At 42.7% G+C, this 27,279-nt stretch overlaps 1 protein-coding gene across 14 annotated transcripts in view; it reads right to left on the reverse strand.

The window, feature by feature from the left end:
- Nucleotides 1-27,279, reverse strand: part of FGGY (FGGY carbohydrate kinase domain containing) — a 426,891-nt gene that overhangs the window by 383,704 nt on the left and 15,908 nt on the right. For 10 of the 14 annotated variants that reach the window (XR_013448163.1, XM_078073063.1, XM_078073067.1 and 7 more), the window contains 3 exons: nucleotides 24,241-24,455; nucleotides 12,861-12,972; nucleotides 6,445-6,596 (listed from right to left, as the gene is read on the reverse strand). Coding sequence is in view for 11 of the 14 variants with exons in the window: in XM_078073067.1 (XP_077929193.1) it covers nucleotides 6,445-6,596; nucleotides 12,861-12,972; nucleotides 24,241-24,455 (479 nt within the window). In the remaining 3 variants the exon portion in view is untranslated. Of the gene's footprint in view, nucleotides 1-6,444; nucleotides 6,597-12,860; nucleotides 12,973-24,240; nucleotides 24,456-27,279 lie in introns of those variants that run through there. The other 4 variants (XM_078073071.1, XM_078073070.1, XM_078073073.1 and 1 more) reach the window with 4 other exon arrangements.

The following is a 27,279-nucleotide window of genomic DNA, read 5'->3' on the forward strand; positions in this document are numbered from 1 at the left end:
ATAAAATGCTTGGAAAAGTGCTAGATATATAATTAGCACTATATACGCTTTAGCTACTGTCTTCACCTGTTTCCTTTCTCCGATCTGATTGCTCAGGTGAGCTGTTATCTTTCTTCTCCCATCAGACTATAATCTCTTGAAGGCAAAGACCACTTCTGGATCCCGACAGTGGATTACAGAGGCCCCCACAGGACGGGTACAGGGCGCAGAGCTGTGGTATGGCTCCCGACGGAGGTTTGCTCACCCAGTATGAGACTGTAAGTCATTTAATGTTTCTGAGTTTCAGTTTCCTTACCCACAAAAAGAGATCATATCAACCCCACAAGTCGGGTGTGAAGAGTAAATAAAATAATCTTTGTGAAATAAAATAATGCTGAGGCTGGAGGCAATGGTGAATTTCAGGGGAAACAGTAGAAGGTATTAGGTAAACCTGCTTCAAAGTTCAAAGTCGGCTGCCTTCTGGTATAGGGATTACACATAGGATGTGGATGAGTCACATAAATGAATGACTCTGAAAATATGTTTTGTACTATTGTACTGGATATTTTCTATGATTGTCTCTGACAACCTCATGGTGGTTTTTAGATGCTTTCCTTAGCTATTAGTCAAACAGGAAAAATACCACTCATTACAGCCAACTACGTGAAATAAGATATTCTAGTTTTTAAAATTCTTTCAGTTGGTGATAGGATATTACTGACATGACCATCAGTAGAACAAACTTTTTTTTAAATGCAATGGAAGTGAAGATGTAACTACTATCTGAATATCTACTTGCATAAAGTGCTTTACAAATATCTGACTAAATTATAATAGTTCCACAAGGCTGACACTACTATTCTCATTTTACAGCTCAACACTGTGAGACTCAGAGAAGTTGATTTCATTCGTCTGAGGTCCCAGAATTGGTAAATGGCAGAGAGTGATTTAAATCCAAGTGTGTCTGGCTTCAAATCCTGTACTTTACTTCTGTTACAGAACTGTGATTTATCCCCCAAATTTCCCCAATATCTTATATCAGCTCTACTGCTAAGGTCTGATTAATGTAGGTGAACAATAATAGGCCTATACATGCAATTTAAAGCCAGAGTAACTCACAGAGAAAGACTGTAGTTCCCACCATAATTGCCATTAAAAAAGAAATGGTATATTTCAAAGAAAGGAAATTAACATTATCTTCCACAGAATTTCAAGCAAGAAAAAATCTAAGGTAATAGATGTTATTATACAGTCAAGAAGAAGGAAAGAATGAGGCCAGACAAGGAACTAAAAATGAGCTGGGACAAGCCTCTTACTTCACAGAAAGGACTAGAACCAGGCTTTCCTGACCTCTCACGGAGTTTTGTTTTGTTTTGTTTCAATAGTTCTCACAAAAAGCACTCCACTCACACCTTCCACAGCTAACAGTTAGTTATCAAACCACCTCTCTAGGCATCCCAACTCCCAGCTTCCTCCAAAGAATCTACATATACAGCAAAAGGCACATTAGAACCAGAGAATCATTTCTTCATTTTCCCAGCACACTATCAGGGGAACAGAAGCACAGAGGCATGAACTGGGGAGAGATGGGGGAGGCGGGGGCAGACAGATCTTCTAAACCCATCAACAAAATCCTCAGACATTCCAGCCAGTCGGTTCCAGTCGGGAAAGAACAATGAAAATCTCAAACTATAAAATGATTAGCTTTCTGCTCTGCTGACAATGGCAAAAAGAGGAAATGAGTTAAAAGTCGGATTGGAAGATCTCCACGAAGCCCCTACACACCAGTTAATTATCTTCCATTAACACTGAGCTGTCAGGATCGGCATCAGCCCTTAACTCTCTTGACCTTCCCCAGTCTGCACCTTGTTACCCTGCAATGTTTCATGTTTATAAAGATAGGAGACTCCAGCTGTTCCAGCCTTGACAGAACTTAATTTACATTTGGCCTTCATTAAGATGAGAGTCAGAATCATTGAGACCAAATGGAAAAGCCAGACTGCTGGGGGTTATGAAAAATTCAAATGGCATTTCTCCTTTTATCTGACAATTCTTATTAAGGAGACATACATCAACCTGAAACACACAAATTTTAAATGTAAAGGACATGATTAAAATTCCACATTGCAGAACCAGGACCCGCGTGACTTTGCCCAAGAGCTGCGGTGGTCCTAGTCTATCACTTGGGTCTTCTGGGAAGTCTGAACTCCAGATTCTGCCCGACTCCCGATGTCATCAGATTCCAGGCTAAGGACAAGGAGCCCACGAATGACAGCGGTACTAAAGTGAGTGGTCAGCTCTGACTCTGCCATCTCGCTCGCTTCTCATAGCCAATCAGCCTCCATATCCTGCTGATAGTATGCTCTAAAAATTCTGGAACCTATCTCTTCTCCACCCCACAGTGCCTACTTTACGCCTCATGACTTCTCACCTGGGGGACTGCAAAAGCCCCTTACCGAGCCCCTACTCAAAACTACTTACTGACTACCTACTATACGGCAGGCTGATTAGGGGTAGTGAAACAGCCATGAACAAAATGGATAGGCTCTCCATCCCCCCCATGGATTACAGTGGTGGGAAGACCCAAGCACCATGCAAATCATCATACAAAATAATACATCACTACAATTTAAGAAAGATACAGTGAAGTAAGAGGGCAATGGAAAGAGATCTCTAATTTATTGGAGAGTCAGGCAAGGCTTTTCTGAAGACATAACAGTAAAGCTGAAACCTGAATGATAAGTTAGGATCGGTGTTGAGTAGAGGGAAGAATATTCAGGGGCAGAAAGGACAGCATCACATCACCAAGACCAGGGGTCAGCAAACTTTTCTCTAACGGTCTACAGAGTAAATATTTTCAGCCTTGTAGGCACACAGTCTCTGTCTCAACTACTCAGCTCTGTCACTGTGATGCATTTGTCTTGAAGGTGTAAATGTGATGCAAAAGCAGCCACAGACAAAACATAAATGAGTGTGGCTGTGTTTCAATAAAACTTTGTGGCCCCCCCCCAAAAAAAAAAAACTTTGTGGCCCCAAAAATCTGAATTTCACATAATTTTCACAAGTTACAAAACATCATTCTCCTTTTGAATCCTTTTTCAACCATTTTAAGTAAAACCCATTCTTTGCTCCCAAAACATCCCAAGCAAGCAGCAGGTCAGATGTGGCCCATGCACTGGAGTTTGCCAACCCCTAGTCAAGACGGAGGTGGCAAAGAACAGAGCATGTTTGAGACACCCTGACGGGGTCCCGGGGATAGAGTGAGCAAGGTGAGGGACACACAGTAAGCAGAAAGGGGGAGGTGAAAATGATATCACATACCATCTTCTGGGCTGTGTTACAAATTTTGGAATTTATCCTAAGAGCAAAGCAAAGTCAACAAAGTGCTATAATCAGGAAAGTATGAAAACTGGTTCTTACTCCCACACACACACATTTCCTCACCCCTAATCCAGTCTCTTCATCCCTGCCAAAGGTATCTAAGACATTCCCTCCCCCTTGCTTAAAAACCATCTATCACCAAATAAGCCCTTAACAAACTGAGCCCAGGCTACTTACCTGGCCTCATCTCCTACTACACTCAGAGAAGCATCCTGGGCTCTCATCCCAGGACCTACGTACCTTACCAAAAACGAACCATAGTCTTTCTCTAGAATTTCCTCCCTGTCTTCTCTATTAGGCAAAACCTCCACTCCTATCTTGAGACTCATCTTCAAGAACTCCTCCCGGAAGCAAATTATTTTCTCCGAAAGCACTTTGCATATTCCTTTATCAAGGTGCTTAGAACATCTTCTGACAGTTCTGGTTCCGTGTCTCTTTCCTCCACCCAAACCCCCCCTTTGCTTCCCCACCACTGCCCCAGAGGACACTGGGCCCCTCAAGGGTAAGCCTGAGTACTCTTTGTGCTTGTGTCCCCAGTGCCTGTGACACTGCTGGGTCACAGCAGAACCTCAGTTAATATTTGGTGAATTAAAGAGCGAATAAGGGAGTAAACAAATGACAGCCCCATGAGCTTAGCACAGAGTCACGTTCTGACTCTGATGTGCTGTTGAACAACTCTTTGAAAGTATCTAACTTCCTGGTACCCCAGTCTCCCATAGCCCCATTCAAAAGAAGGTACCGTCTCCTGATTCTCCACAAATACGTGCTCTTCAGGATATAAAGCACAGAGCTTCTCGAACTAGAAGTGGTTTTATAAGTCTCTGGGCCAGCAACATCAGCATCGCCTGGGAGCTTGTCAGAAATGCCAACTCTCAGTCCCTACCCCAGGAGTACTAAATCAGAAATCTACAATTTAACAAGATCCCCAGATGATTCATTTACACCTTCAAGTCAGAAGAGGGTCATAAGCCATCTGGGTCAGGCTTTAAGGAGAAAATGCTAAAACTGGTATTAGACAATATCTTTTATTTGAATTTGTAATCATGACAAAAATCAAAGGAATTCTCAGCATGGATTCCTGTACGTGTTTATCAAAAATAAATAAATAAAAATAAATTTAAGAAATTTTAAAAACCGATTTGAGGCTCAACCATCAGGTAGTTAAATACACGATGAAATAATGTTTCAGGCCTTTCTCAGAAAACTCTGAAATGGAACTGATTAGATGGATGGATGGTCAGTCTCTGGAGGTCATAATCACTGACTGTCATGCAATCTAGAACCTAATTATTTTCTATGTGCTTTATTTAGTACAGTTTGATCTCAAGCACACAGTGCTGAGCATCCAGAGAGGTTCACACCAGATGTGTATTCAGACCTCCTGGGATATACAGCCCCAAGCCAGCCATGAAGCAGGTGCTCAATAAGGCCCTGAGGATGTACCAATGACCACCTACCTGATCCTCCTCCTTAATTCAGTACAGCTCTTCCTTACCTGTGGCCAAGAAGGGTGTGATGTATCCAACCCATCTGTTTCCTTGCAGCGTGTTTAGGCTGGTTTAAAAACACCACTTCCCCTGTTCCTGGTCCTACCCTAAGTGACACACTTTAAAGAGGGATTTCAGTGCAGCATAACATGATGAGGCGAGCTGGGATTTGAAGGCCAGCAGACATGGGTTTAAATTCTGGCTCTACCATCTGTTTAGGAAAATCATGCTGCTATCTCTGTCAGCCTCAGTTTCCCATGCTGTCTATCAGGCAGAGCTTGCTAAGATTAAATCAATTAACGTCTACAGAACACAAAGCAGAAGGTGTGGGCAGTGCGGAGTAGTTCTATATTCTGATTGGTATTTCAGGATATATTTATATCACGTTTTCAAACTGGTTCAGACCAGCTCTCTCACTTTATAGATGGACAAAGTGGGGCCTGGGATGAGAACTGCTTTGCTCAAAGTCACATAAGGTGATGCCAGTAGGGTCAGAAACCCCTGACTCCTAAAATGCTCTGTGTTTTCAGACTCTTAATAAATATAGAAGGCTTTTTGCAAATTAAAGCTTACACAACAGCTCAATATGCTAACCAGGTAACAAGCCAAACCTCCCTTGATTACTGATGCCCTCTTTGCTTCTGTCTCTTCTGCTCTCGGTGGCAATCCAGGGACACCTCCTCAGCACCCTAACGCTCCCCTCACCCCATATACATTTTGAGTAATCGAAGACTCAGATCACCTGAAACCCCAGAGCCAGTAAATGAATCATGCCAGGTCTTACTCATTAGATGGATTCTCTCCTCACCAGACCACCTGGGAATTTTCAAGTCCCTGAGGTTCCCAGAGACTTGAACTTTCTCACACATCCATCCCTACTGGGCACCATGAAGCTGACATCACCATTATCCACAGTTCATAATGGATCTGAACATCTGGAAACAGGAACCACCTGCAAGGGCTCCATCCAGAGATCACCGTATCACTCAAGGACATGGAAACTCAAGTTCAGGTGACATGAAAAACCCCAACATGCCACCAAGGTCAGATTAATCCTCGGGGGATACAAGTGCACAGGGAAAGAAGGTTCTGGTCAGAAGATGTGGACTTAAAGCCCAGCTCTGCTACTTTCTATTGAGTGGTAATCAGCCTCTGAACTCCAGGAGAGTCCTGGATATTAAGAGAACTGATTTTGGAGTCAACCAGGCTCAGATTCCAACCCTGGCTCTGCCACATACTTATCATGTCATTTTGGGTGAGTTGGTTAATCTCTATTAGCTTTAGTTTTCTTGTCTACAGAAAACCCTCACCCCCTCCCCCCAAAAAGAGACAACCCCTACCTCCATAAGGTGGCTGCTAGGATTCAAAAAGATAATCTGTGTCAAACACTTATCACTGTGCCTGCCTAAAGTTAGCACTTAAAAACAGGAATGATTTAACTGCAACGTAATCAATAAATTGGGATCAACCTTCGTCAGAGAGCTGCTGGGAAAAATCAAACCTAACAGACTTTAGCACGGCGCCTGGTACAGATGGATCCGACATCAGCAGAATCCCCGGCTGTGATTAGCATGCTCGCTGCACCCTAGGCGCTCACCTCCTTGAGCCACAGAAGCTTCGGGGCCTGCATCTCCACGGACATCACACCGCCGACATACCGCAGGACACTGTGCTTGGTTTCATTGATCCTGTGGACCTGACTGACCGCCCGGTGGTCCAGCCACATGATGATGTTTCGGCGGGGATCCCCTAGCAGAAACGAGAGAGGGGAAGACACACGCATAATCTTAGCCTTCTACTTCAAGGGGGCACTTCCAGAATCCCAAGGGCACCAATCTGCACAACTACTATAATTTCATACATCAGCAACAGCAAGGGAGAGGGCTACCACCAACATGAATTAGTACATTCCACCCAAGCCTTGGATTTGCCTTGGTGCGATGTGTCCTTTAAGTGTCACCCCAGGGTCAAATGTCGACATTAAAACCGGTTGAGATCTACCCATCAATTAGATTCTCATTCATTCTCTCCCAACTTCTTCCCCTCCTGTCCTATCCCTTCTGTTCCAGAAAACCTTTTCTGGGTCTATCTTCGGGAAAAGAGCCTATGAAGTAAGCCTAAAACAATACGTTGGCTTTTTTAGATCTGTTTGGACAGACACTTCAACAGAATAATATATCCAATATAACACGCCAACTACATCCATACGATGGCTTTTATCTGCTTATAGCCCCACTTCTTCTAGTCACTTTGATTAAAATCAGTTAACTTAGCTGTTTTATCCCCCTCTCTCGGTTTCATGGAGTGGGAAGCAATGGAATTATTTTCAGTTTGGGGATCAGGCGGACCTCATGGGGAACGTGCACTATTTCAGTTACAGGTGAAGATACATCACAAGAGTCATTAAATTTTTCTTAGCCTAAGCGTCCTTACCTAGAAAACAGGGATAACAACACCTAATAGCATTTAAGGGTTAATTGAGATTTTTCATTCACCAAACAAGGCAATGCGCATAAAGGCAAGTACCTATCACATAGTAGGCTCTCAAGAAGAAGAAGAAAAAAGAAACAGAATTTAAAACCAGCTGGAAAGGCAGCGCAAGCATGCACCTCACATCCGACCTCTACCATCCTGCAGCCCACACAGGAAGAAACTGTCCCTTTCTCCCTTCCACGGCCTCAATTAATTCCTCATGTACTAATGGGCAAGCCAATATTCTTTTTACAGTCCTCTGCTTCCTGGATGGCAACATGCAGAGAGCAGCAATGAATAAACTGGGAGATAATAAAAGGGAAAGATAAAAGGGGACCCAACAGTAATTGAACCAGGCCCTTCACACATTATTCTGCAATTGCAGAAGAGCTGTAGCAATTATATATCTTTGCTAATAACAAATGTTTATAAAGCTGTGTGTGTGTATGTGTGTGTGTGCGTGCCCCAAGCCCTGTGCTAAACATTTTATTCGCATCTCACTTAATCCTCAAAACAACTCTCTGACCTGGGTCGTTTTCCATGACAAACTGACTCCAAGATTTAAGACATGCCTCCTATCTCACAGCTTGGAAAAGCATATAGCGTGCTTTGAAACAGATCTGTGCTGAGAGAATGGATAAATAAATTGGTACAACAAACTTAAACTCAAGCTACACATATCAACATGAATAATGCTACCAGCTGGGATATTTTTAAACACCATATATATTGTTTGTTGTTGAGGGTAGACACATATGTTGGGAAAGCACAGCAACAACGTGTTTGTGAACACCAACTACAGCAGCCTGGTCACCTGCCAGGTGCGGGGGTGGGGGGGCTGTGGACATGAGCCAAAGCTTCAAGTAGTTCTTCCCTTAAAAAAAGTCTGTGGTAAAGATGGCAAATTTTCATCTCTTTATCCTCAGTAGTGGGTACACAAGAGGCTACGAATTTTATTTTCCTTATTTTGCCATGTCTCTGAAAAAGAATCTTTAAAACTTACAGAAAAAAAATGCCAACCTAAGAAAATATGGAAGTCAGGTCATCATCACCATGATGAGGCAAGGACTCAGTCTCAGCTTTGCCTGCTGGGGGGTTCAGGTCCCACAGAAGCTCCTCAAACAACAGTAATACTTGGAAAATAAGAGGAAATACCTGACACCTTCCAGAGAGACATTTAAGATTTGTTTGGTTTCTTTTTTAAGATTTTATTTATTTGAGGGTGAGCAAGAGAGAGAGAGCGCACAAGCAGGGAGGAGGGACAGAGGGAGAGGGAGTAGCAGACTCCCCGTTGAGCAGGGACCCCGATGCGGGGCTCGATCCCAGGACCCTGGGATCATGACCCGAGCCGAAGGCAGATGCTTAACGACTGAGCCACCCAGGTGCCCCTAAGATTTATTTTTAAATAGCTGAGTGATTATATTGTATAATATCATTGCTTAAAGTTTTGGATCTCAACCCTCCTTGCACATTAGAACCACCCAGGGTAGTTTTAAAAACATTGATGTCCAGGTCTCATCCCAGAAACATCACAGAATCAGACTGTGGGTGTGTAGGTAAACACACACACACACAAGTGCACACATGCATACACATGCATGTGTGTATGTGTGCGTGTTAAGGGGGACAATGTCAGGGCACCTGGGTGGCACAGCTGGCTAAGCATCTGACTCTTGGTTTCGGCTCAGCTCATGATCTCAGGGTCATGGGATCAAGTCCCACCATGGGCTCCACGCTCAGCACAGAGTCTGCTTAAGATTCTCTCCCCCTCTCCCTCTGCCTCTCCCCTCCGCGTGCTCTCTCTCCCTCTCAAATAAATAAATCTAAAAAAAAAAAAGGGGGGAACAGTGTCAATACTGCTTCTTAAATATTGTATAAATGCAACTGCAGCAGCTTCAAGACAAAAACACCTGTCGCTGAACTTTCAACTGGAACGACTTTCCAGCTCCTACTGCCTCTACAGGAAGAGGCTCTCAAAACACAGAACCGCACAATGAAACTGTGAGACTCTATTAGCTTATTACATATATATATGAAGATTATCTATTAATGATTTGCATTGTGAACAAAAAATAGGAAGTTAATCATTTTCCAGTTCTTATAGAAAATCACAAATCAAGGACTCCACTGAAAGCTCATTTAATCTCTCACTGAGCACCTGTTACCTGCCAGGCACAGTGCAGGGTGCTGGGATGCCAGGAGGAATATGCCACAGTCCTGCCTGTATGCAGCATGTGGCTGGACAGACAAAGCCAGTCTCCCAGGTAAGTCAACAGTCAGAACAGAAGTGGGACATGGAGCACAGAGGCGGCTATGCACAGCTGAGTCCGAGGCTGCACAGAGAGCTTCCAGAAGGCAGGGAAGCTTTCATTTAGTTCTGAAAATGACTGGCCGCTGGTCAGCCAGGTGAAGATGGTGAGGAAGGAGGCTCTAACATGAAAGGGTCAGCACGTGAAACAAAGCACAGGCCTTAGAAAGTGTCATGTTTTAAGAGAATTAAAAGCAACTGCTAGGGGCGCCTGGGTGGCTCAGTCGTTAAGCAGCTGCCTTCAGCTCAGGTCATGATCCGAGGGTCCTGGGATCGAGCCCCACATCGGGCTCCCTGCTCAGTGGGGAGCCTGCTCTCCCTCTCCCACTCCCCCTGCTTGTGTTCCCTCTCTCGCTGTGTCTCTCTCTGTCAAATAAATAAATAAAATCTTTTAAAAAATTAAAAAAAAAAAAAAGCAACTGCTAGAGCAGAATTTGGGTTATACAGTCAGTTTACCCATGGGCAGATTATTCATCCATGTATTCATTCAATTAACATTCTGAATGTCTCACAGGAGGTATGCTTGTGGGAAATCACTATGAATTAGCAAAAACATCTCAATATTAGGTTTCTATTGCAGAGTAGCCTAAGTGATAACTCCCTCCCCGACCCTGAATTACCACCCTTGCTTCTTGCTCCCAAGAGCTCCTGCGGCTGGGATGACCCAAGCAGAGTTGTGCTGTGAGTTAGGGGGGGTTACAGAGTTGGAAGCAGGCAGCACTGGCTCCACGGTCCAACCTGGGGGCTGTCTAATCTCCAAAGGAAAGAAGATCAAACAAGAAGAGGCTAAAATGAGAATATTTTATCATGTAGTCATGATTAATGTTCTTAAACTACTGTACTTAATTTACTTGGGGTTTTTTCCCTTTTCTTTTTTTTTGTTACCATCTTTATATTTTTGCCAGTGTTGTGGGTTTGCCTTTAAATGGTGTTGGTTAATTTCCTGACCTCACTGCCTGCTCCTCACAATTACTCCAGTTAACCAAGAGCTGTTCACTGCCATGCAGGCATAAGAAGTCTTGAAACAACCTTTGAGTCACCTTTAAAATTCAAATTTCATTTTCTAGCACAAGATAATCCATTTCAGATAAAATCTAACCTTAATAGAACCCGTTGAAAGGCAAGAAGCTGGTAAGGGGCACATGCTGCTGGATGCATTTGATGAATGGGTACATTTTAACCTTTTTGGTGGAATAAAATTATTTCAACACTTATAATTTGGGTTGCAACCTAACTACCGTTTTAATAGAAGGCCTGTTAACAGGAGGCAATTCCACCTACAATGAGAAAAAAGATGGCACCCAGAGAGGGTGCATATGCAAGCAGGCTTAACAAGGAACTCTTCTCTTCCACTTCAAGTGTTCTTTCTTGTTCCTGGTATCTTAGCTGCCCATTCAGCTGCACCCAGTGATTCTCTCCACATACCAGAACTATGGAGGAAACTTTGACAATACTGATGCCCTCCTCTCACCACAAGCCAAGCGAATACAAATCTTGGAGATAAGGCTCATGAATTGGGGACTTTAAAAGATCCCAGGTTGATTCTAATATAAAGCCAGAATTAAAAACCATGCATTTTAGCAGATCAGAGGTTAGAGCCCTTGGAACCTAGGGCTGTTAACATCTAAAGTCCACCTCAAATGAGAACTCATCCAACAGCATCCCTAAGAGACCACCACTTGGTCACAACTGAAAGCAAGTCAATCAAGGAAGCGCTGACAGCCTCCCCAAGGGGCCAGATCCATGGCTGGCCATATCTCATAACTGGAGAGTGCTTATTGCTGCTGCAAGCTGAGGTCTGCTAGCCCAGGCCCATTTCTTTGGTCTGTGCTTTCTGAAGTGGCCCAGATTGGGGCTGTTCTGCCCTCCTAAGCCAGAACAATGCCAGGTGAGCCAGTGATCAGCCACTGAGAACAGGGAACATTCATGTTTGTCTTTGACATCCCAACACTTAATGAGACAGGGCTTGGGCACATGGGAGGTGCTAATAAATGTGGCAAAAAGGAGGAAAAGTCTGTGTGTGTGTGTGTGTGTGTGTGTGTGTGTGTGTAGAAAGATGGACATCATTACCACTGTGTTCTAACCATTCATCCACTTGCATACTTTTTCCAGCACATGTAATTTATATAAATCACTCTTCTATGAATTAGGTCCATAAAAGTGAGTGGGACACATTCTCTTTTTAGGAATTCATGATCGGATGGAAGAAATGTTTCTGAGCATTCAGGTGTCAGGCTCTCAATCCTCACAGCAAAGCTATGGTTCATTATTCCAATTCTTTCAGAAAATGCAGAGGGAAAGTGACTCGCTCAAGGTGTCATGACTCAGCATGAACAGAGCTGAGATCCAGGACGTTCCTGACTCCAGTTCCATGGTGTCCCAGTGTACCCTGGTATCCATAGCCACCTGTTAAGAAGGGCACTGCGACAGCAGTGTCCACTGCGGAGGGTTCTCAAACACAATCTTGGCCTAAAACACATTTGCAATGGCTATCTTGGCAACAACTCGCTGACGATGCCTAGAGCCACACTCCTTAGATGGAACATGCAATTTCCACTGTGCTGTGTTCTCCACCACTCCCAAATGTCTTCTGCTCATGAAAAGGCTAAAAATGAGTTGAAATTTATCTCCACACATGTGCTATTGGTTTTTTTTCAAACCTGTTCCACTTTACTCATTTTCATTACCCACCCACTACTATGGGCTTTTGGGTTTGCAACCTCAGTGTTGTGCTACTTGCTAAAATTTTCCAAGAGGGATAGACCTTGACCCATGAAAAACTTCTGATGGTGAACCCAAGTGGCACATACATTTGGAACAGCTCATTATTATACTCACAAGTCTCTATTAGGACAATGTCATTAAGTGGGAATGTCCTTTGGTCTGGCTACTGAAAACAAAGAGGCCAATCTGTTTCCAGCTTCTGTGTGATGCATGGTCCTGTCTACCTTATTCTATTTCCTTTAAATGGACTTGGCTCACCTATGTCCTTCCTTCAGTGAGCTCTCTACTGTGGCTCTGTGCATTAGTGAGCCAAGTCTCTCCCTAATCCAGCCCCCATGTCACCACTGCCACCAACAGTTCTCCAATCAGGTAACCTCCAGGACATGATTCTGGCCTCCATGCTCCACCACTAAATCTCACCCTTGGCAATAAGAGACATCTGACCTCGTGTTACATCTGGGGCCCAGCCAGTCTCCCACCACCAGGGAAAGAAAGTGGAATGGTCCTACCTTCATGGTTTACTGGTAAAGGACGAAACTGCTTATCCAAAACCACCAGAGAACACGTGGCATCAAACCCAAGCCCTCGGATTTGGTTTACATCAATCCCTTGTACAACTTGCTGTTTTAAAAACAAACAAAAACATAAATTACAAGACAGGCTTTTAAAAGACTGAAAACAGTTATGACTAGAAAAAAAGTGAATGGCTAAATTGAATAAATATTTACAACAGAAAACAGAAAGAAGTTTCATATAACTAAAATAACAGAAGATCCTATAAATTAGTAAGTCGAAGACAACTAATCTAATTGTAAATCAAACAAAGGACACGGCAAGTCACTTCATAAAATAAAAAGAAATAGTCAAAGAGCATAAAAAAAGATTCCCAACTCCACTTAAATAAATTAATGCAAATAAAAACACACCAATCTTTGCCTTTCACATTGGCAAATATGTATAAGATTAACAGTATACAGTAGTGGCAGATAGAGAGAAGTGGAACTTCTCTTACATTATTCTAACTGTGTAATAATTTGGTACAAATTTTGGAGAATAACTTTATTAAAATTTATTAAATTTATTAAAATTTATTAAAATTAAAAATGTGCATAACTTTTGCCCAGCCAACTCACTTCTAGGAACCTACTTTAGTGAATTATTAGCATAAGTTATATGTGGATTAAATTTAACTGTATCACTATTTAAGAATATATTTAAAATTTGGAAAAACTATTTTTTATTAGATTATGGTACATCTGCAAAATGGAATATTGTACAGCCATTAAAAAGACGTAGAGAAGTAGCTTCTGAGTGTGGTACTCTGAAGGGGGGTGGCAAATTCTTTTAGCAAAATAAAAGTATCAAGCTGGACAAAATAATCAAAAACAACCATTTGGGGGCTATGGAATGTGAATAAAGCCACATTTATTTATTCTTGAAAAATGAAACATTTAATTTTTGAGAAGGATTTATTCTTGAAAAATCAAAATTGTATTTAAAACATTCCCACAAATACAAAATAAAACAAAACAAAAATCTCTAGGACCAGATGGCTCCACTGGCAAATTCTGTTAAACATTCAAGGAAGAAATAATTCCATTCCTTCACAAACTTGTTTAGGATATAGTGAAGGAGGGAACATTTTCCAACAAATTCTACATGGCCAGCACTACTCTCATATCAAAGCCAAACAAAGACAGCAAAAGCAAAGAACACTATGGGCCAGTAGCTGCCATGAAAATAGGTGTAAAAATCCTTAACAAAATATTAACTACAAAACACGTATTATATACTACGACCATGTGGGGTTATCCCAGGAATGCAAAGTTGATTTTATATCCATAAATCAATTAATGTATTATACATATTAATAGAATAAAGCACAAATACCAAATGGTCATCTCAACAGATGCAGAAAAAGAGAGAAAAACAAAACAAATTAATAAACCCAGAGACAAGGGAAATTCCACACCTGATAAAGAGCATCTACAAAAACCTACAGCTAACATTACACTTCATGATAAAATGAATGATTCCCTCCTATTATAAACAAAGAAAAATGTCTCTTTCACCACTTCTATTCAACCTGCAGCTAGTGTTTCCAGCCAATGCAATTAGGCAAGAAAAGAAATTTAAAGCACACAGACTGGAAAGAAAGAAGATCAAGTGTCTTTTTTTGCTGAAAACATGATCTCATATGCAGAAAATCCTAAGATAGTTACCAAAAAAAAAAAAAGCTACTAGAAGTAATAAGCAAGTTTAGTAGGATCACAGGATACAAGATTAGCATATTAAAATTAACTGTATTTCTATATACAAGCAACTAACATATCAAAACTGAAATTAAGGAAATAATTCCATTCAGAATAGCATAAAAAAAAACCCTCAGGAATGAATTTATCAAAAGAAATTCAAAACCAATGCCCTAATAATTATAAAACATTGCTACAAAAGAAGCTACAAATTGGAGAAATATGCTATATTCATGAAATGGAAAATTCAACATTGTGAAAATGGCAATATCCTCAAATTAATCTACAGATTCTACACAACCCCTATGAAAATTTCAGCAGGTTTTTGGATATTTGGGATTTTTTTGTTATTGTTTACAAATTGACAAGCTGCTCTTAACATTTATGTAGCAATGTTAAGAATGTAGAAGAGCCTAAGCATTTTTGAAAAGAAAGAACAAAGTTGGAGAACTTAAGCTGCCTGATTTCAACTTTATATAAAACTATCATTATATAATTAGTGTGGGATTGGCATAGGATAAATTTATAGATTAAATGGAAAAGAACAGAAATATAAGAGATAAACCTAAACATTTATGGTTGATTAATTTTTTATAAAGGTACCAAGACAATTCAATGGCAAAAGGACAGTCTGTTCAATAATAGGGCTGGAACAACTAAATGTTCACATGCAAGAAAAAAAAAAACTTACACTTCTAGACTTTTACCTCACATGCACACAAAAATTAATTCAAAATGTGTCATATCTCTAAATGTAAAATATAAAACTACAGGGGTGCCTGGGTGGCTCAGTCGTTAAGCATCTGCCTTCAGCTCAGGTCATGATCCCAGGGTCCTGGGATCGAGCCCCACATCGGGCTCCCTGCTCTGCGGGGAGCCTGCTTCTCCCTCTCCCACTCCCCACTGCTTGTGTTCCCTCTCTCGCTGTGTCTCTCTCTGTCAAATAAATAAATAAAATCTTTAAAAAAAATAAAAAAATAAAATAAAACTACAAAACTTGTAGGTGAAAATTTTTCTGACATGAGTTAGACAAAGATTTCTTTAAAAGCAAGACTCATAAAAGAAAAACAACAGATATATTTGACTTCATCAAGATTTTTAAATTTTGCTCTTCAAATGCAACCATAAGAAAATGAAAAGATAAGCTACAGATTGGAGAAAATATTTGCAATTCATACATCTTATAATAGACCTACGTATAGAATACATAAAGAACTCTTAAAACTGAAATAATAAAAAACAACCCAATTACAAAATGGACAAAAGATTTAAATATACACATCACCCAAGAAGACATACAGATGTTCAATAAGTACATGGAAATATACTCAGCATCATTAGTTATTAAGAAAAGGCAAACTAAATCACAATTGGAAAATACTGACAATACTAAGCATTAGAAAATTCGGGAGAAAGTGGAAACCTCACACACTGCTGGCAGGACTGGAAAATACAGCCACTTTGGGAAAACAGTTTGGCAGTTTTTAAGTATAACTTATCATACAACCAAGCAATTTTACTTAAGCATTTACCCAAGAAAAATAAAAACATATGTCAACATAAACGTTTATATGTAAATATTCATAGCAGCATTATTCATTAATACCCCCAAACTGGAAACAAATCAAATGTCCGTCAGAGTTTAATCAAATGGTTAATCAGTGTGGTATACCCATACAATGGAATAGTACTCAGCAAGAAAAAGGCACCAACTGTTAAGTACAACATGAATAAACCTTAAAAACATTATGCTAAATGAAAGAAGTCAGACACAAAAGAATGCATGTTGTAGGATTCCATTTATATGAAATTTCTAAAAAAGAGTAACTATAAAGACAGAAAGCAGATAAACAGTTATCTATGACTGGGGCTGGGGAGTGACCACAAACAGCCACAAAGGAACTTTTTTAAAGTAGCAGAAGTATCCTAAATGTGATTATAGTGATAATTGTACAAATGTGTAAATTCAATACTATCACTGAATTATATATTTAAATGGATGGATTTTATAGTATGTAAATTATACCTCAAACTGTTAAATATTTTTAAAGAGGTTCAGCTAAAGATGAAATGGAAAGACATCCATGACATGTTAGTAAGGTTAAAAAAATATAGAGATCTTCCTCCACTTAGGATGTGCTTACATCAGATAAACCCATCGTAAGTTGAAAATAGCGTTAAGTCGAAAATGCACTGAATATACCTAACCGATCAAACATCATAGCTTTGCCTAGCGTACCTTAAATGTGCTCAAAACACCTACATTAGCTTCAGTTGGGCACAGTCATCTACCACAAAGCCTATTTTACACTAAAGTGTTGAATATCTCATGTAGTTTGCTGAATACTGTACTGGAAGTGAAAAACTGAACATCTAAATGGTTACAGAATGGTGTGAGTGTGTTGGTTCTTTACCGTCAGGATTACAGGTCTCACTGGGAGCTGCGGCTCATTACCACTGCCCAGCTAATTAAGACAGAGCATCATATCACATATCACTAGCCCAGGAAAAAATCGAAACCCAAAATTCGAAGTATGGTTTCCATGGAATGCCTATCACTTTTGCACCATCATAAAGTTGAAAAATAATAAGCTAGGGATGATTTTGTATACAACAAATTGTTAACAGTAGTGATTACCTCTGAGAGCAGAAATTGCAGTTGGAGGAAACAGGAGACTTTTTACATTGTTATATAATTTTTAAAGTTGTAAAATAATAGATTATTTCTATTATTCCATGCTGAAAGTGGAGCCTGCTTACGATTCTCTCTCCCTCTGCCCCTCGCCCCCACTTGTGCATGCAAAAGCGCATGCACGCTCTCTCTAAAAAACAAAAAATGTTAATAACCTTTTAATCCCACACAAGTCAACTCAAAAGTGTCCATCCCCATTTAATATACACAATTCTTCTTTTTCCCTGTTTTAGAATTCCAGACTTGTAATTTAGGATTCCAGGGGTGGGGGGAACATCTGCTAGTGACCCATCTGTGACTGCTGGCAATATCTTTGCCCCACAGCATGAGGTGAATGCCCTGCACACCTTTACGACACTGACCAATCTACACTTACATTCATGAAATCTTTCTTATGCACAAAGCATAGCGTGCTCTGTGTCACGTAAGCACATGGACAAATGAGAGGCAAAGGGAATAGTGATCAAGAAGACCAAATAAACTCAAACCTTCTCAAGAATTATGGTGGGAGTAAAATCCCAGTAGGTGCAAAGAAAATATTCTCTTCAATCTATTTTATGAAACCCCCTGAAGACTTACAAAGTTCTATATTCTACTCATGCCCTTTCACTCACAAAGGCTCAACCTCTCCATCTCTACAATAGAAATCGATCACAAAGAACTAGAAGAATAATTGTGACATGCATTTAAATCTGACTCAGTTAGGTAGCCACAACCCCAGCCTTACATGAAAATGTCTTATGATCATGCTGATCCAGGAGTAGGACCACCCTACTCCCCAACCCCGTCCCCATCTAAACCATCCCAGAAAGATGGCTGTCAAGGCCACACTACCCAGAAGGTACCTGGGACTTGACCTCTGACTGGAGGATTCCTTTTAATGCTCTTATTAATGGAAGAAGAAAGCAGTCCAGTAAACTCACCCCAATGACTTGGCATCGAGGGAACTTCCACAGCTAGAGAGAAAGCACATTGCTCTTCTGAAGAATTTCCAGAGAAGATTTCTGCAACTTCATTTGGTAACCTGGTCCATGTCTAACATCTGTCAACTCGTAGCTATGGGGCAGCAAACAAATATTTGGGGAAGGGATTGTGCGTCGCTTTGTTCTGATGGTGGGAACCAGTTCAATCCTGCATGTGCTTTCAATCAGCGGGCTCTGCCATATTGGGTGGGGGGACAGTATTCCTTTGAAACCCTCCAAACTGAGAACTGGAGGGTCAGAGGCATACCTGGCTTTTTCTTTAGCTCTCTCTGGAGCAAGGGTCAAAGCCTAGGGCCTCACAGAGTCCAACTTGCAATTGAGTTTTGTGGATGGTACTGTATTCTTTTCAATCTTGACTTGAATGCCTGTCAGCCTTGAGGGTGTGTGGGGTTATGAAATCCCTGGTTCCCTCAGGCTCATCACTCCCTGTTGCCTACACGATTCAATTACTCACACGTTCAATCAGTCAGCAAATATAATCAAACCTCTTCTGGGGTCAGGCTGAGCACTCTTCTGGGTATTTGGGAAACAAGGAAGAGAATATTAAAAAAAAAAAATCCTTGCTCCTTTGGAGACTACATTTAATTAGGAATAGACAATACCTAATACAAATAAAACATATAGTGTACTAGGAAATGATAAGGGCATGAGGAGTGCCAAAAAAGAGGGAGGTAGTTGCTGAGAAGATGAGATTTGAGTTAACACATAAAGGACCTGAGGAGCTGACCTTAGGGAAATCTGGTGGGAAATTCTTGCAGGCAGGCAGAACAGCCAAGGGCAAAGACCCCGAGGTGGGAACAGCAAACAGGCTAATACAGCTTGTATGGGGAGTATGTTACCTGCAAGGCCCCTGGAGACACTCTATTTAACAAAATTTACCCTAGTGACTAGTACAACACATAAATCCAACCCTGGACCAGGAAGGACTACACAGCATCTTGGCTTAGGTATGGTGGTGTCCCTTGAAGATAAACGGAAATGGAGACCAAACACTTCCATTTATGTCAAGGACACCAACATTCTCCTAAGAAGGGAAATTCTAAAACTACCTTCACCTCCTTCCTCTCCACTTTCTCCAAGTCCTATTAGATCTTGCTTCCAAAGTCAGTCTTGTCACTCTTATTTATTCCTCTGCCAACGTTCTCACCCAGCCATTCATGATTAAAGAGAAATTACTGAGGTGCCCAGGTGGCTCAGTAGGTTGTGTCCAACTCTTGATTTTGGCTCAGGTCATGATGTCAGGGTCGTGAGATCGAGCCCCACATTTGGGCTCCATGTGCTAAGCGGGGAGTCTGCTTAAGATTCTCTCCCTCTCCTTCTGCCCCTCCCCCTGCTGTGCGCTCGCTCGCTCTCTCAAATAAATAAATAAATCTTAAAAAAGAAAAAAGAAATTATTAAGCACCTGTATGTGCCAGCAAGGAGTACACATGCTGAATAAGACAGACATAGTTCTAGCCTCCCAGGGCTGATAGTTCAAAGGAATCTCAGCCTCCAGAACTTCATTAGAAGAAACTGCCTCCTAACTGGCATCCTTGAATTTAGTTTCTGTTCCTTGCAAGCCATCCTGAATCAGCTGCTAGTCAATCTGAAACTCAGGATGATTCTAGAAGATACCCTATTGGCCTCAGAACCAGCTGTCCCAGGTTTGCCCCCTCATGCAATGCAGTCTCCCCTCTTCCTCCAATTGGAACCCATCTGCCCCAACCCTGGCTGGCTCCTTCACATCCCCATGTCAGCACTTCTGTCCATGCCATTGCTCCAGCTCTGAATGTTGTCTTTTAGAGTTCTCCAGAGTCCCGGTTAGCCATACACCCTTCCTCAAGCCTTCTCCATTGATTGGGAATATAGAGACCTCGATTTCTTTACTCATTCATTCTTTCACTTCCTGAGTCTACTAGATGTTAGGATATGGGTGAACAAACTGTAGTTCCTACCCCCCAGAAACATCAAATCTAGGAGAAGATAGAGATCAACTCAAAAAATCAAAGATTATTTATTTTTATTATTTGATTATAAAATGACTATTATTTTATTATTCATCAAAAAATGGATGATTCACAAACCATGTGAAGTTCTATGGTAAGTAAGTAAAATAGAACTTAGTTTGGAGGTGATACTGGGTGAGAAAAGGCTTCCTCCTTGAAGGATTGGACTTTTGAGCTAAGATTCGGTGCAGCACTCTCCAGTGGAACTTCCTGCAGTGATGGAAATGTTCTGTATCTGTGCTGCCCCATACAGTAGCCACCAGCCGTGCATGCCTCCCAAGCATCTGAAATGTGGCCAGTGCATCCGAGGAACCAAACTTTAAATTGTTTTTTATTTTAATTACTTAAATTTAAATAGCCACACATGCCTAGTGACTAGTGTATTAGATGGTGTAAATCCAAGGATGAAGAGGAGTTAGATACATTGACAGAAGGTGGGAAGAGTCTGTAGGAAGGAGAAATAATGTGTGTAAAGATCCTGGGACTAGAAGGAGCATTCACTGCATGCTTGGGGACAGGACAGAAGGAGAGTGTGGCTGGAACACAGGCAGCTGAGACAAGCATCATGAGATAAGCCAGGAAAGTAGGTGGAACCCAAACCAGGCAGGGCCTGAAGACCACATTAAGGATCCTGAGTTCTATCCAAATAGTAGTGTGATGCTATGGATGGATAGTGAGCATAAGAGTGACAGGATCAGGTTACATTAAAAAAAAAAAAATCTGGGCGCCTGAGTGGCTCAGATGGTTAAGCCTCTGCCTTCGGCTCTGGTCATGATCCCAGGGTCCTGGGATTGAGTCCCACATCTGGCTCCCTGCTCAGCGGAGAGCCTGCTTCTCCCTCTCCCTCTGCAACTCCCCCTGCTCATGCTCCCTCTCTCTATCTCTCTGTCTCAAATGAATAAATTAAAAAAATCTTTAAAAAAAAAAAATCATTCTAGCTGCAAAAAGGAGAAGGGATTGGAAAGGGGAAGTGCATACGTGACATCAGTTAGGTTCTTGCACGAATCCAGACAAGCAACAAAGATATGTGGTGCTAGACATGGAAAGAAGGCAAAGATCTGACCTGAGTTCAGGCTTATCGCCGACTTCCTGGGTGACTTAGGGAAAGTCACTTAACTCTCTGGGTCTCCATTTTTCTTTTCAACTGTAAAATGGGAACCACCACCCTGCCCCACCTACCTTGTATGACAATCAAATGGCTATGAACGTGCTTTGTAAACCACACAGGTTCTACGACTGTAAGAGGTTAACATTATTGCTCAATCCCACATGGGTTACTCCCTCTCTGCTCCTCCTCCCTCCGACCATTACTCATACAGCTAGTACAACTTAGAACAAAACACTACTTCGTTGGCCTCATAGGTGCTGGGTTTTTCCATGCAACTTAACTATTTCATCCTTAGGGGCAGAGAATTTGTTATATACCTCTTCTGTACACACTCCAGGGTTTAGCAAAAACCATAGCACATAGTAGGTGCTCAGAAAATTGTGTGAGAACTAGATGATACTTGACAAATGCCTGTTGGCTGAATGACACCTCTAGCTTATCTTCTTCCTTTTTCCTAATGGAAGCTGGTATTCGCTAGACACGAACTTGCAATGTTTTCATCTTCTTGGGATGATTAAGATTGTGGGTCCAAAAAGAGATAGAAGTCCTTAAAATCAGGGACAGTGTCTACCTCCAAGACTTATGTGTTCCCATAGCACTTTTTAGATGTGTGAGTACCAACCCACTAAAGACCCTCCAATTTTAGGGGCAGTGGGAGTAGTGGAATGGAGAATAGGATTTGGAGCCATCTTGCTAGGGGTCTTGTCCTGTCTCTAATACCTGTTAGTTTCAGAGCCTCAATATTCGCATGTGTCAAACAGAAAGAATGGCAGTCTATCTCACACAGTTATGTGACACTTAAGCAAGATGAGGGATGCCAGAATTTTATTTGTTCATTTTTAGCTCTAAGTAACATTAATCAACGCTATGCCAGGCAACGTGTTAGATGCTGGGAGTACAAGGGTGATTCTCTTCAAGAGTTCAGCTCGTGGTTTTGAGGAAACCACGCAAGTCACCAATTACAACCCAATCCGATAATGACCAGATCAAGTGCTATGTGGCGAGGACAGGTGAAGACAGTGGGCTCTGGGGCGGCAGACAGGGCTTTCTCACCCTCTCTTTCCCCTCAAGTTGGCAAGGGCAGGGAGGGGTCAGAGGTCATCAAAGAAGGCTCCCAGGAGCAAGTAATGCTGAAAATTACAAGGACCTGCGCAGGAGTTGGGCAGGTGAAGAAGGTAAGAGTACATTCCAGATAATGAAAATAACAGACATTTCATCCATTCATGTACTCAACAAACATGAATTGGGCATATCAGAGGCAAGGAAATCTAGGGAACTATAGATAAACAAAACATGACCCCTGCTCAGGGGGCACACACTTTTTGCAGGACCAGACGGTCAGGGAAAGGCACCTTCCTTCCTTCTCTAAACCTCACACCAGCAATGAGCTGCGAATAGATGTGTCAGGCCTATGCTATGCCTGCTGGCCCACGGCCACACGGCCATACTCCATGTGAGGGGACAGCCTAAGACCCAGCAGCTTTACCCCAACAGCCTCAACGAGACAGCCTCGCTTAGGACAAATGCCCACGGCACTCATGGGGCTCATGGGGCTCACATGGATGACGAGCCACCAGAAGATGATTAAAAATCTACCATTAAACCAAGCTGTACTTAGAGCAGACCTTTTTTAAAGTAGCTTTTCATCAGGGGATTGTATTTTCTTCTTGACAATTTCCTTAATGGCAAGAAAGGCTATATGTTCAAAGAACAAAGGAGACCCAAGGGCAAAGAGTAGAAGATTCTCACCAAGGCAGGGGCCGAGAGTGGGGAGGGAGGAGGAAAATTAAACAGGCAGAAGAGATATGCCCCCACTTTTATTCCTATCGAAAGCTCCGGCGCTGCCCACGCCCACCTCCTCTCTCTGCCTTCTTCCCTGGGGGTACTGACAGTAGCCCAGAGCTCATTAAAGTTTAAACAGACTGATCAATACACACAGAATGGTGAATTGTCCATCTGCAAATTACCAAGCCCTTCATGAATATTTAAGGAACAAAACTAGGAACAGAGAGAAAAGAGAAACCAGGACTTTATTTTTCCCTCCGAAAGGAAAAAAAAACCAAAGTATCTCTGTCCCTCTGGATCACCAGGTTCTAAAACCAAACAGTCAGATGAGACAAATGAGCATCTCCTCCTTCCCCGAGCCAGCGGGCGGACTGCAATCCCAGGCCACTCCACATCAACATCTGTCTGGCACAACTCAATGTCCCTACTTTCTCCAAACATGCCACGTGCGCTTGCCCCTCATGCCTTGGCACATGCTGTTGCCTCTGAACAAAATGAGGCTCCTCCCACTTGTCCACCTGGAAGGCAGGACAGTCCAGCGACTCAGGGTGCAGCATTGGGAGTCACTCCCGCCTCTGCTGCTTACTAACTGCATGAACTTGGGTAAGTCACCTAAGCTTTCTGCACCTGTTTCCTCCTCAATACAATAGGGGTTGTAACAGGACTACCTTCCTAGGGTCCTTGCGAGGATTCCCATACACGATGCATGCTAACACAGTCTACATAGCACTGGGCACACATGAAGGCAAAGGTGTTAGCTATGATTATCAGTGACCTCTTCCACATTCGGTCACATGGGACCAGAACCTCTTCATGTTCCACATCCTGGGTCCTGTCCACCTGAGCCCCTCCAAGTTACTCTTTCCTCAGCTCCAGCCACAGCCACTGAGCCCCCAGCACCTACCGAGTCATAGTTTAGCCGTCTACTGGTCTCTGTCACTGGACTGTGAGCTCCCAAAAGGCAAGGCCTATAGCTAAAGCATCCCAACATTGTCCCTGGTACCAGGAGTGCACAACAGACATGCTCAGCAGCTGGGAGCAGGGGAGCATACGCAAGGATAGAACGCCACAGTTGTGGCCATACCTTTGTGACAACACAGCATGCGGCCCAGATGTCCTCGGAGGACTGCTCGTGGTGGTTGAACTGAGGCTCCCACTGGTTGATCGGCTGGTCTGCGAAAGCCAAAAGGATGCCCCTCTGGTCCACCAGAGCCGCACGCACACTGCCTGTTCCAACGTCCACACCCACGTAGTAGCTCCCTGGTTCCTGATCTCTGCCAGGCATTGTGGTCCCTCCACCTGCAGTAACCAAGGACAAAAACCACATGAAGACCAAGTGGGTCTGCAAAATCAGGCACAAAACACCTTCAAGTGGAAATAAAAGGGGTGCAGCTGACCAACTGGTGGCCATTTACTTATTCTACCCAACAGAAAGGCTGAGTGCTAACAGTACGCTAATGGGCACACTGAGCTAGGTGGTGGGTAAACAAGACAGGGAAGGCCTCAGACGTGGAGTTTCCATTCTTAGAAGGAAGTCAGATGTTCAGCAGTTGCGAGTTGCATAATAATTTAAGCAAAGTCGTGATACTGGGTGAAAAGTGCTATTCAGGTAAATATGGGGCTGTGGAATCCAGCCAATCTAGAAGTAACAGACACGTATTTATTCTCATTGAATATGAATCAGGAGGACAGTGGCCACAGTACTACAAAGTACTCATCTACCTTACCTACCCTGTCAACCGTTCATTCCAAAAGATCTACTAAGTACCTATTACATGCCAAACATGGTGAAAAGTACATGCACCCCCTCTATTCTTTCACTGGGACTCTAGAAGGAGAGTATACTTAAATCTCTACTTTACAGGTAATCAGGGGGAGACTCCAAGAGATACATGACTTTTCTCTTACAGCTAGGTCCACGTACGTAAGAAGAGTTAAGTGTACATGATGCACATTGTACTGACGGGGAAACAGGTCTCGAAGAAGTGAAGAGACGTGGCGGCATCACTCACGAGCAGCCTGGACCCACGGTCTCCCCTCCGTGCACTGCCAATCCCAGGCCCTTCCAGTTCATTCTTAACAGCTTTCGGGGTCATTTTGGAGAAGAGGCAAATATACTGCAGCCGAGTCATGAAGTGACTGGGAATGGGGAAGGAGCCTCGCGGGAGACAGGATCAGGAATTTGTTAGACAATCTGTTTTCTTTACAGACCCCTTGTGAGTTACAAGGAAATCGGACCAGAGAACACTCAGGAATTCCTTGGCCTTCACTGCCGCTCTAAGTCCCTCTGGTCAGATTAGCCCACATGACACAGAAATCTCACAGAGGCTTTCATTTCCCAGATCAGCCTTTCACTGAGTAAGAACAAGCCCCCAAGACAAGCACACCGGTGAACAGGCTACAACTCCCCAGGTGAGCTTGGGGCAGTCTTAGCACCCCGAGTCTCATTTCCACCGAGAAAGCGGTCTGAGCCCTTCCACTGCAAAAAAGGTAATGTTTCCTTGGCAAAGTCACACTTGGGGATTCTAAAATGAAGCCAGCCCACAGATGTTCAGTTACTGCTTCCTGGATATTTATCCCAGTCAAAAACAGCTTCATTAAAAGTGATTGCTTCTGACTTATTCACAATGATTCCCCAACGGGGTTTGCTCCCTTTGGCTTACAGGCTCCCAGGCAGGTGGAGAGGGAAGCAGGGAGGCCACGGTAAGCACGTGTGCTACCTTCAGCTGGGCTCCAGCCTCTGCACTTTATACAATCATCCTGCCTCCCTCGCTTCCAAGGTTTCAGGAGCTACACAGGACCCACAGCACCAGTTGTCAAACTACGCATTCCTTCGTTTTCTTCAAGCCATGACTCACGGAAAATTTAAATAAAACAAGTCAAAGTAGAGCTGCTCCGTGTGAAACAAGGATGGGTCCAGCCCCGCCCTCCCCGCCTCCCCAGAGCCATCCCCCTGCTGGGTCCTTTCTCGGGACTCAGGATGGCTACAATACAGCCTGATGCCCCAGGCATGGCATCCCAGGCCCACCAGGAGCTTCCCTCTGTTTGTGGTCATCCTCGTCGTCAAACACAATCCTGCCCGTTCTTACACGAAATTCCAAACGTCCTGAGACTCCTCGCAGGTTCTCAGGTGCATCTGCCCCACTGCTTTGTACTTGCCCTTCCCTTCCTAACCCCTTCCTCTCTTGTGTGCCTGGTGCCCACGGACTTACATTTTCAGTTCCAATTCAACCATCTCCCCTCCAGGAAAGACTTCCTTGCCTTTCTCCGTCCCTTGGTGCCAGGAGAGTACCGCGTCCCTGCTTTCTTTTATTTTTATTTTTTTAAAGATTTTTATTTATTTATTTGAGAGAGAGAATGAGAGAATGACAGAGACGGAGCTTGAGAGGGGGGAGGGTCAGAGGGAGAAGCAGACTCCCTGCCGAGCAGGGAGCCCGATGTAGGACTCAATCCCGGGACTCCAGGATCATGACCTGAGCCAAAGGCAGTCGCTTAACCAACTGAGCCACCCAGGCAACCCCCTACTTTCTTTTAAATCCTAATCATTCTGAAATGTGATTTATTTTTGGTTCCAGGTCTGACTCCCTTACTGGCCTGAACCTGAAAAACAAAGGAACTTAGTGATTTCTGTATCCCTAGCTCCTATCAGTGTCTGAGATAGAATCAATTTTCAATAAATGTGTACTGAATGAACAACTAGCTTGGTGAAATCAATAGAAAACAAGGATGAAAAGGTTCATGCTTTAATAGTTTGAATTCCTAATTTTGTACTTATGGGTACTAGTGTTTTGCTTTGATTCTAATCTCTGTATGCTTCATTCATCCAATTAACAAATATTTATTGGATGCCTACAACCACATTTTATTAATTCTAGGACACTCATTTTTTTCACATTTTGCCTCTGAAATCAGTGAATCCCACAATCAATGGCATCTTACAATTAATTGGTAACACTGTCTTTCTTATTCTTAGTGGTATATGAAATAACAATGCATCTCGCAAATCCATGATTGACATTCAAAGAAACGCAGATTGTGCCAGGCACCAGGCACCCTGCTAAGAGCTGAGGATACCTTAAAGGACCCAATAGGACAGTGCACTGGGTCAGAGCTTCCTCAACAT

The sequence above is a fragment of the Halichoerus grypus genome, chromosome 5 (genome assembly GCF_964656455.1).
Source record: "Halichoerus grypus chromosome 5, mHalGry1.hap1.1, whole genome shotgun sequence".
Lineage (NCBI taxonomy): Eukaryota > Metazoa > Chordata > Mammalia > Carnivora > Phocidae > Halichoerus > Halichoerus grypus.